Genomic DNA, 11,820 nt, shown 5'->3' with positions numbered 1-11,820 from the left:
CCATAATCTGGACCCCAAACAATCATGTGCATGGAATATATGTTTGATTTTAGATGACCAAAATGAAATATATACAAATAACTACAGTTCAAATAAAATACAACTGACTGAAATTACTGTCTTTTGATCATTTAGATCAGCTCTGGAAAAGATCTGATGTGATAAAATACCAATTAGTCGGAAAAAAAAATAGAATTGTGGCTGCCTGTCAAAACGTAGACATGGAGCAATACACTTGTAAAGATCGGCATTAGGACCCCTACATGAACTGTGCGCGGTATGCTCTTCTACACGCATGTGATCATGTGTCAGCAAGCCACTCATGCTCAAAGCAGTCAGAACCCCCTTATAATCAAAACAGAGACTAGCTGAAAGGCTCCCCACCACCATATCAACATGGATTGCGGAATTGTTACATCGAAAATAGTAATTTTGCTTCTAAGTTTAATATTTTGGGTAAGTGTTTGGTCGACTTTCTGTTGCTCCTTTGATTTATGTGTCGACTTCTTTCCACTGATCTAAATAGCACTGATCTAAATTCCTCTATGGTGAGCAGTTTTTGGTGAAACGAAACCTCTGGTTGGGCAATGGACATGGTAGGTTGTTGAATGTTATGGCCTGTACGGTATCTAATATCGATTTCAAATCGTGATTAAATAATGTGCATGACTTATTGAACATTACCAATAGGTTAGAGGAAGGAATTATTCTTCTTGGTTTGTATTTATGCGTAAATTTCAACATCTCTTTACTCGCAGTATACTCATTCTCAAAAGTCTCTGAAGTGGACCTACTTCCAGGTGCATATCAACACAGCCTGGTCTCATAAACGAGATATAGTAAACGTAAATCCGGGACATCCAAATTTGTATGATATGTTACCTTTGGTATGGTTACATAAGCCAAAAACGAAAGTAGGGTGGTTGGTTGGCGGGAAGGGTGGGTACGAACGTCTAGCAACCCAAAGGCATGAGTTCTGATCTCATCACGGCCAATTTGAGCTAATTAGTCATTTTTCAACTATTTACAACTACTTAGCATGTTAGCTAACCCTAACCTTTAACCCAGAATTCATAACACATAATCTGTTTTGCAAATTCGTAGCATATTGTACCTTTTGCAAATGTGTAACATAATACGAATTTTAATTCAGGAAGTCATACGAAATGAGTGATGGACTTCCACGAATTAATACATACTATACCAAACCTAAGATTTCATACTAAATGTAGTGTCTTGATTTACATACAGAAAGTTACAAAATCCTCTGAGATGAGGTTGATCGACACTGCACATAAGTGACACCAACCACACCACAATTGTCAATTGTAGATTAATCCAGGGACAGACTAGCTAGGTGAGTTCTGGCAAATGTCAGATGGGCAGGTCCATCTTTAGCCAAGTGGGCCTGTCTAAATAGTTTGTTATTTTAATGCAGAATTACCATTTCTGGGCCAGTATGGGGGCCTCAAGGTTAAAAAATGGGCCTATGTGTTAGAACAAATGCCCAAGATGTTTTCCGGTCCTTGTGCCTCCCCCCTGTTGTTCAAATCTAATTCTATAGAATTTCTAAATCAAGCAATGCGGCCAATACAGAAGGTGATCTGGTCGAATGTTAGACGTTGACGATTTTACAAAATAACAAGAAATTGAAACCTACAGTCTGTGGTTCTTTTTATTTTTTCCACTCATTTGAGGCACATGTTCCTGGAAGGATTAGGGGGTGGTGGTGGAGTGTGTGCGTTCTACTCGGGGTGGGCTGGTGGTGGATCTCATGACCGAGGACTCATTGTGAGTGAAAACGGGTCATGTGCCCTGGAGCTTTGAATCTAAAGGAATATTAGGCAATGAGCAGCTCACCACCTGATCACAAAAATGTGGAGACAGTGGTCAGGTGAACAAAACCAAAGCATGGATTCCTGTCTTACCTTGTCCTTAGACTGCTTACAGGGTAAGGAAACCAATATGTAATGTGGATGAAATGCTCATTTAAACTCTGAATAAACCTCCAGTGCGTTTGAGAGAAAGAAAGCTAAAGAGAACTGCTAAAGGCAGTCACCAAGGGCATTCTGAATCCCTTGTTTTTGACAAATCTACCTCTTTAGATACCTTGTGCAATAACCAAGTATTCAATGATTTTTTTTAGAGAGATGACTTCTATATGACCTGAGAGTTGACTATATACACTGCAATTCGTAGGACAATTCTGCAGCTATATGAGTTGGCCTCACCCATGTTGCGTCCCAATTGTCCACCCTTCTCCTGAAGAGTGCGCTTTCATACTTTGTGAAATGGATTTAACAATGGTGGAAACTCCCTTCAGCCAATGCTTACACCAATCCTATGCTTTTAAATCCATGATTGGGAGAATGCACGTGCACGATTCTGGCGACGTGTGGAAAATAGGCATCACTACCTTGATTAGCTGTATAAAGTGCTCATGTTGTTGTGTTCTTCACTCTAGGCTGCGGGGGGTGCCCTTGTCTATGTAGGCTCTTATGTGATCAAGAGCTACAGCAACTTTGACAACTTCCTGCAGGATAAGTACACGTTTATCTCGGCAGGCATCATCATACCTGTGGGAGTGGTGATGTTCATCATCGGTACTGTGGGCTGCTACGCCACCCTGAGAGAATCCAAAGTGGGCCTTAGCTTTGTGAGTATAAGCCTCAGACACCTTGGTGATGGTGAAAGGAGAGACTGGTGGTGCAGCCAGCCAGGCCTTTCGTAATAACGTGTGTGTGTGTGTGTGTGTGTGTGTGTGTGTGTGTGTCAAATGGCACCCTATGTCCTACATATGGAATAGGGTGCCATATGGAATGGGAGGCATACACTGCAGGTTTGGGGTCAATTCTATTAGAATTGTGGTCAATTCAGGACGTACACTGTAATTCCAAGTCTCTTCAATGCTTTTCAATTCATTTTTTTAATTGTAATTTTGTTTACATTTGGAATTGACCCCAACCCTGATACATTGTACGCTCTTTGTGGATCTTTGTGTTGAAGTCCTGCTGCTGCGCCCCTTGTTCTCGTTCTCCTTGCTGATTTATTGTCTCTCCCTCTCCTTCCAGTTCCTGCTGGTTATCCTGGCTATATTTGCAGCAGAGGTCGCTGCTCTAGTGTATGGGATCATCTACCAAAGAAGGGTGAGTGAATTCCACATTTGTCTCATAGGTTACAATAAAATAATACGTAGTGTATTCAATTTGCGTAGGTGTATTACATGTGTGGAGTATCAGCGCAGTATTTGAATAGACATAGATTTAGGTTTGTATACCTCATCTTTACAGATAAAAGGGGACTTGGAGCGGTCAATGACTGATGTGTTCCTGAAGTATGATGGTCAGAACTCTGACACCCGGGCTGTGGATTACTTGCAGTCTCAGGTCAGTATCATGCCATCTCTGAGCGAGCAGGGGCTTGCTAGGATTGAAACCGAGATTCTCAATGTGCGACTACTTCCTGTAAATAGGCCGACCTCGTGGAGAAATTTGCCACACTCCCGTTGATGGTGGTCTGAGTCTTTGTTGCGGGCGTTACAAGAAGAAATCGCATGTTCAGTCTCTCGATTTTTAAACCTCTCTGGTGCTAGCAAGCACCGGTTGGCACCAATAATGTATACACTAGATTGCTGATGCTATCTATGTATTGGCTAATGAGAGATTTTGAAGACACCGGTCAACCGTGTTGGTACTCCTCTGAAGGGGCAGTCCCCCATAGGTATAAGTAGGTTGGCATTTATTGAGATGACTCGTGTACTTGAGGCAGCTCTGCAGAGTGGTCACTAGCTGGCAGAGCCACAGTCATAAAATCTGATTTTGAACTGTAACCCTAATGCCTTAAATTAAGATCAAAAAGTGAATTTTTGTTTTCATACATTTTTGTGATATGGGCAATTTTGACTTTGCAGCTGGCCTATCTATTGAAAACTGCTCTGTTCTGCATCCAGGGAGACTCATGACAATACATGTCAACCTGCTAGGAATTAATGGAATTCTACTGTATTTCAATGAAATGTCTCAAGGACAGAATTACATGCATTTAAGTATTTTTTTGTTGGTTGACGGTAACATTAGTACTCTCTAAAAAATGATACATTAAGGAAAATGCTTTAAAAATACATATTTGTGTTTTTAGCTCTCATAATATAATAAAAAATTATGCATTAAGGTGTCTGTAATATAATAAATGTGGCAAAAACGAATGTAGACATTAATAAATGCATTTCTGTGTAGCCTTTTTACAATGTTGGGGGAGCACTAAAATGGAAGTTGAGTGGCTTTAAAACCGTGCCTATTGTGTGTGTATATACTGTATAAATAATTGGCTTGCACAAAGATTACATGATACAGGAAACTAGGCTTTTGCCAGCTTGGAGCTGGTTTAGGACCTATAAATAAGTCTACACATGAACCACATTAAGTCGCTATGATATGAAACTACCAAGCATTCTTCTTCTCTCTGTATACAGTTGCAGTGCTGTGGAGTGCAGACCTACCTGAACTGGACCACCAACCCCTGGTTCAGCAGCATTGACAACGCTGTGCCCGTCTCCTGTTGTAAAGGGAACAACACCGAGTGTACAGGCAAACTGGACCAGCTAGACCTGCTCAATACCCGGGTATGGATCAATTCAGTAAACGTCTAACTAATGCTACCTCTTAATCTAACTTAACTCGCTGGGGAGACGTAGTCTTTAGGCAGAGATCTAGGATCAGTTTGCCCTCCCCAAAACCTTACTTTACAAAAATGAAAAGCATGACTGGCCTTTGATCAATTTTTGATAGTCTGTCTTATTCATATCAAATCAAATTGTATTTGTCACATGTGCCGAATACAACAGGTGTAGACCTTAAAGTGAAATGCTTACTTACAAGCCCTTAACCAACAATGCAGTTAAAAATACCTTAATTTTTTTAAATATAAGTAACAAATAATTAAAGAGCAGCAGTAAAATAACAATAGCATGGTTATATACAGGGGGTACCGGTACAGATTCAATGTGCGGTGGCACCGGTGTCAAGGTAATTGAGGTAATATGTACATTTAGGTAGTTATTAAAGTGACTATGCATAGATAATAACAGAGTAGCAGCAGTATAAAAGGGATGGGGGGTTTCGCCATTTGTTTAGATTTTCAGGAGTCTTATGGCTTGGGGGTAGTAGCTGTTTGGAAGCCTCTTGGACCTAGACTTGGTGCTCCGGGTACCTCTTGCCATGCGGTAGCAGAGAGAACCGTCTATGACTAGTGTGGCTGGAATCTTTGACAGTTTTAAGGGCCTTCCTATGACACCGCCTGGTATAGAGGTCCTGGATGGCTGGAAGCTTGGCACCAGTGATGTACTGGGCCATACGCACTACTCCCTGTAGTGCCTTGCGGTCGGAGGCCGAAGAGTTGCCATACCAGGCAGTGACGCAACCTGTCAGGATGCTTTCGATGGTGCAGCTGTAGAACCTTTTTGAGGATCTGAGGACCCATATCAAATCTTTTCGGTCTCCTGAAGGGGAATAGGTTTTGTTGTGCCCTCTTCACGACTGTCTTGGTGTGCTTGGACCATGTTAGTTTGTTGGTGATGTGGACACCAAGGAACTTGAAGCTCTCAACCTGCTCAACTACAGCCCCGTCTATGAGAATGGGGACGTGTTCGGTCCTCCTTTTCCTGTAATCCACAATAATTTCCTTAGTCTTGATCACATTGAGGGAGAGGTTGTTGTCCTGGCACCACACGGCCAGGTCTCTGACCTCCTCTCTATAGGCTGTCTCGTTGTTGGTGATCAGGCCTACCACTGTTGTGTCATTGGCAAACTTAATGATGGTGTTGGAATTGTGCCTGGCCTTGCAGTCATGAGTGAACAAGGAGTACAGGAGGGGACTGAGCACGCACCCCTGAGGGGCTCCCTGTTGAGGATCAGTGTGGCGGATGTGTTGTTACCTCCCTTTACCATCTGGGGGTGGCCCGTCAGGAAGTCCAGGATCCAGTTGCAGAGGGAGGTGTTTAGTTCCAGGGTCCTTCGCTTAGTGATGAGCTTTGAGGGCACTATGGTGTTGAACGCTGAGCTGTAGTCAATGAATATCATTCTCACATAGGTGTTCCTTTTGTCCAGGTGGGAAAGGGCAGTGTGGGGTGAAATAAAGATTGCATCACCTGTGGATCTGTTAGAACGTTGTGCAAATTGGAGTGGGTCTAGGGTTTATGGGATAATGGTGTTGATGTGAGCCATGACCAGCCTTTCAAAGCACCTCGTGAGTGCTGATGGTTGATAGTCAATTAGGCAGGTTTCCTTAGTGTTCTTGGGTGGTCTGCTTGGAACTTGTTGGTATTACAGATGGGGAGATATTGAAAATGTCAGTGAAGACACTTGCCAGTTGGTCAGCGCATGCTCAAAGTATGTGTCGTAATTCATCTGGCCCTGCGGCCTTGTGAATGTTGACCTGTTTAAAGGTCTTGCTCACATCGGCTGAGGAGAGCGTGATCATTCTTCCATTTTTCTGTATTTCTATGTGTTAGTCCTTACTCTCTGACCTGTGTGTGTGTAACTCTAGGGTTGTGAGGGTATGCTGGAACAGCTCCTTCAGGATGTGATGAGTTATGCCTTGCTGGTCATCCTTGGATTTGCCATCTTCAAGGTACTGTACCTGGCTGTCCTCTGACTTAACATTTCATTTATCATGTTGCATTTCCAATATCAGGCTTTGCACCAGTGTTTGGCCTGAAGCTACATGCTTTTGTGATTCCACCTCTTGAGGCCAGGCACAACCCCCCCCCCCCCCCCTTTCCACCCCAAAATTCTTGGGCTGTGAAAGTCTTGGGGACAGAATTGGGATAGTGGGACTTTTTCTGAGATGTGTGAATCTACTTTAATCTTTGGTGCCAGACAATTTACTCTGTACTGAATGTACTGAATTTTACTGCATTTCTTTGTCCTTTCCTTTCAGATTTTCGGGACGCTCAGTGTGTGTGTGATCACGTGTAAAGTCAGGCGAGGTGGCTACCAGTCCCTGGATGCCTGATCCTGTTGGCTTGAAGTATACTTCTGAGGCTTGTCTTGCACACTCTCCTGGCCCCTGACTCCTCTCCCCTTTCTCCAGCACTGAGACTATAGAGCCTTAGGACTTATGTTCCCCACTCCAAGATTTTAGCAACCTTTCAGGAACATTCTTACAGTTTTCATTCAGCTTTCCTATGTAGTTGTCAGCCCACCAAACGTTGGGCAAACCACTGTCAACATTTGAAGCATTGGAAACCACAAGATGCCATTTTTTTTTTAAAGATAGTTGCAAATAGGAGTTACCACTCAAACTTTTAAACAATGGAAGTTGGTTTTGTAATTTCCTGCTGTGCATACTGAAAAAAATAAGAAAGGGTTTGCTCAGTGACATATCAGTATTATGGGGTACACTCCATTTTAAAGAGGCAATCTGGGACTCAAACAATAACAAAACGGCTAACCATGCAATTGTTTTGGTAAACAGCTGATGGATGGTGCTGGAGAAATGTAACCATTCTCAAATTCATAGACGGATCTATGGATACAAAGACTAACCATATATTAGATCAAAATGGATGTTTTCCTTTAAAAAAAAGAAGTGGTACAGTGTTTGTTTACAATCACATTGTTTACAAACAATGGAGTAAAAAGGCTTATATTTTGGGTTCTGATGGGGGTAAGACAGTTTAACTAAGCTCATGAGGCTTTTAAGTAATATTTTTCAATAATCAATTGCTATATATCATTAATTTGTTGACCAAAAATGTATGTGCCGCTCCCAGATTGCCCCTTTTTTTTTAAGGCTTGAAATGTTATGTTGAAACGGCCAAGGACGTTTTTAAGACTTCAACACATCAGGGTAGTAGGCTCTGTTTAATCAAGACTGGATTGTCTTGGATATACAGTATTATTATGTTACGGAAAGACTGTCAAGATTATTTGGGAAATTATTTGATAAAACTAAGGGACAGTTTGAAATGTACGAGAGGGTGGGGGGGTGTCATAAAGAAAATGCACCCCCCTCCACAAAGTAAAAATATTTTCAAATGACCTTCCTCTTGTACTGTAAAAAAAACAAACATTGCACACTCTGCCCACTCATGGAGTTAACTCAAAGTAATGTTTATGACCACAAATAATAACTGTAGTGACCCTGTGTTTTATAAGTGTGGATATTGACTTTGCCACTTCAGCATGCTTTTGTGGCACTGTCGATGCCACACAGGGCTACAGGCCTTGAAGGTTGAGTGTTTGTCGACCACCATGGACTAGCTCCCTGCCTGTTTCATTAGGGCTTACACTATGATCGGAGCCGGCTGCAGACAATGAACAACAAGAGGAATCAGATTTTTTTTAAATTTTGATGCCATATTTCTCATTATATTAAAATATATGGAATGAATTTTCCACCGACAGGTTTCTGTGCCAATGCACCACACCACCAATAAATAAAGCATACCGACTTTGGGCGTTCCAGTATCATGGTTTGCATTTTCAACACCACAGTAAATACTGTCAATCTCGACAAACAGAAAATAAATCCCTTCCTACCTTGTAGGCCTATGGAGAATCAAAAAGTTGGCTTGACAATCTCAGAATGTCATTACACATTTTGGTGTTTTGTAATATGTCTCTTTCCATTTGTCAATTGGCTGTTGCACATTTTGGATTAATTGATTTTATTTGGCAGTAAAAAAGTGACCTGGGTTGCAATGTGGTCCCTATTTTCACACAACTACATATACACTTACATAGATGCAGGCAAAAGGTTATACTTTTCACACATTAGCCAGCTTTTTGACATTTTTTTTTAGAAGTGTTTATTGTTGGTATGGCTTTGAGTTGCTGTGGTATTTTGTTCCACTCAATAGCACCGGTATATTAAAAAGTGTTCTCACCAGATAGACTTTTAGATTTAAAACAATGAATATTAGAGTATCCGGCTCCGGTATTATGCTGGTGGACATATCTAACAAATGAAAAATGTGGTACCTGGAGAAGAGTCTGTGATAATTGGTCCAGACTGTGGTCCCCCACAAAATAATCACAGCCAGCCTGCTTAAAATGCTTGACCTCCAGATGAGTATGAGGGGAGGGGGGGGGGGGTTTAAGTACAATTCTTACAAGGTTGTTTGCCACTGGAGTAGTTCACTTGCCAGAGTCTAGGGTGTCAATTCTATCCAATTGGGGAAAGATTTTCATGCGAATATTCTGAAATCTGCATAAAAACAATATGAGCATTTTCCCAACAGAGTTGTGTTTCTATCTATATTGACTTGTTGCTGATAAGTCTTTGCGTAAATACGTAGTGCACGTAACAAATAAATGTTGCGGTTAAATTCCCATGTACCAAAATAAAAAAACTACAAGTTAAATGGGTTTCCATTGCATTTTTAACTCTAGGCCTTGTTTTGTCACATTTTTTTGCATAGGTATAGAGAATGTGCCTACTCTGGTATCGCAGATACATTGAGGGTATAGGCTACATGATTATTATGGACGAAAGTGTGAGAATTGTTATTTGTCAAATGGCAGTCAAGCATCGATCATCATATTGTCACCAGAGAAAGACCTTTGATATTTATTGAAAGTAGCATCAAACTCATCACCTTGCACTTTCACCACCACCCTGTGAAGTTCATCATAATTTATTTCAGCTGTAGCCTAATAAACTCCATGCTTTCCCGAGTCGTACTGGGAGATGACACAACATATCATGTGACTACAAGTTTATTTCAATATGATGGTTATTATTATATCAGTATTTGCGCATTAGCGTTTCTACCGCCATTTTTCACATAATACATTTTACACACACAAACAGATCCCACCTTGTTTAGTGTATTTTATATTGTCTACATTTTTATCCAACATGTATTTTACTTGCATAAAAAGGTTTGTTGAAAACCTGGTTAATGTTGAGGATGCTGGAATTCTATTTTCCTACAGGAGACTTTTGAAGTAGCCTAATCAGATTCAAGCATTCTGACTGGTTGTGTTTATGCCACGTATAAAAGGTCATACATTTTAAAAGTTCAATTACAAATATTTTGCCTATAATGAAGCTTTAGGTTCTAGGTGAGCGAGGAATAGCCGCATTAAGCTTGCGTTAAGCTTTCCTTGAATAACTGGGCCTGCCAGGAGCATATGAAACATTCAAATCTCAGGGCTTTTGCAACATTATTCAAATGACATTTCCACTGCAGCCTAGAGTTTAATTTTGTACTCACCTGAAAACAATAATGCCATTGCTCATTGCATTGTAGTGTTGTTGGCTAGTCTAGGTAGGATAATTGCATTGTCCCCAAACCAGATCAGTAGGGGAGTTCTTTCATGTCCAATGATGCAGCTGGCCTCCCCACTGCCATCAGCTATTCCTGTTTGTCCTGACAATTGATGCAGCGTTGAATGCTTTTATATGTGGTATGATTGCTAGTTAGACTATTGCAAATCTGGACAAATGATCCACCTACCACTAGGTGCCACAATGGTGGCTAGAGGGCAGGATAGACAGTTAGACTAACTATTGACCTGTGGTACAGTAAAAGTTAGCACCTGGAAAAGCGTAGTGCATAAGGGAAGTACCAAAACACCTTGATATAGGGTAGGCGCATGCAAGCAGATGAGGACATTTGGCTGAGATGGAAGAAATTGTATAGGCTAGTAAAGCCTGCAAAATAGTGAATGGAAAAAAAGCACTGTGCCCAAATTCTGAGAAGTTGTAGGCATTGAGTGTAGTGGTTATCTCTTGGTTGGGGACCTTTTTTTTTAAAGACATTTGTAAATGCACAAGATAGCATATTAATATTTGACAGGAATTCCAATTCTAATTTGAGTATATGCACTGAAAAAAAATATAAATGCAAGATGTAAAGTGTTGTTCCCATGTTTCATGAGCTGAACTAAAATAAATCGGCCTCACAACCGCAGACCACGTGTAACCACGCCAGCCCAGGATCTCCACATCTGGCTTCTTCACCTGATCGTCTATGACCAGACACCCGGTCAGCTGATGAAACAGGAGTATTTCTGTCTAATAAAGCCTTTTTGTGGGGGAAAAATCTGCTGATTGGCTGTGCAGTTGTGTGAAATCTATAGATTAGGGCCGAATGAATTTATTTCAGTTGACTGATTTCTTTATCTGAACTGTAACTGAAATTGTTTCATGTTGCATTTATATTTTTGTTCCATATAGTTTATTTTTGCCACACACCTAGTTCTTAGGTCCAAACTGATAGGAACCCAGGTCACTCAGAAGAGAGGGCTACACTTGTTTAGGAACATATTTGGAAAAAGACACATGCAAATCAGTGGAGGCTGTTGAAGGGTGGACAGCTCATAATAATGATTGGAACAGCAAATGGAATGGTATCACACACATGGAAACCATGTGTTTCATATTTGATACCATTCCACTGACTCCACCCCAGCCATTACCACGAGCCCGTCCTCCCCAAATGAAGTGCCACCAACCTCCTATTGTCATGTCTTGTTATGTCTGTTCCTGTCCTTTCTCTTCATTCTCTCTCTCTGCTGGTCTTTTTAGGTTACCTTCTCTGTCTCTCATCCCTCAGCTGTTCTACATTTCCCCTAACTAGCTCATTCTCTCTTTCCCCACCTGTTCTCTCTTCCCCCTCTGATTAGGTCTCTATTTCTTTCTCTGTTCCTGCTACTTTCAGTGTCTGATTCTTGTTTGTGTTTTTTGATGCCAGAAGCAAGCTGTCGTCTCGTTTGCTTCCACCTTGTCCTGTCCTGTCGGAGTCTGCATGGCAGGTGCATCCTGCATTATACTACGTTCTTTTGTTCCATTGACTACGTTGGAAGAGGATTT

The 11,820-nt window shown here is 41.3% G+C and overlaps 1 protein-coding gene across 1 annotated transcript; it reads left to right on the top strand.

Annotated features, from left to right (window-relative positions):
- Positions 1 to 293: 293 nt before the first annotated feature.
- Positions 294 to 9,364, top strand: LOC135514412 (tetraspanin-36-like). The gene is made up of 7 exons (XM_064937888.1): positions 294 to 456; positions 2,465 to 2,656; positions 3,072 to 3,146; positions 3,291 to 3,386; positions 4,472 to 4,621; positions 6,544 to 6,627; positions 6,937 to 9,364. Exons 1-7 carry the CDS (start codon positions 397 to 399, stop codon positions 7,009 to 7,011), a joined length of 732 nt encoding a protein of 243 aa, XP_064793960.1. The 5' UTR covers positions 294 to 396; the 3' UTR covers positions 7,012 to 9,364.
- The last annotated feature ends 2,456 nt before the right edge of the window (positions 9,365 to 11,820 follow it).

This window comes from Oncorhynchus masou, chromosome 25 (assembly GCF_036934945.1).
Source record: "Oncorhynchus masou masou isolate Uvic2021 chromosome 25, UVic_Omas_1.1, whole genome shotgun sequence".
NCBI lineage: Eukaryota > Metazoa > Chordata > Actinopteri > Salmoniformes > Salmonidae > Oncorhynchus > Oncorhynchus masou.
Note: the sequence above shows the minus strand (reverse complement) of the source record. Positions and strands in the feature narration are given on the sequence as shown.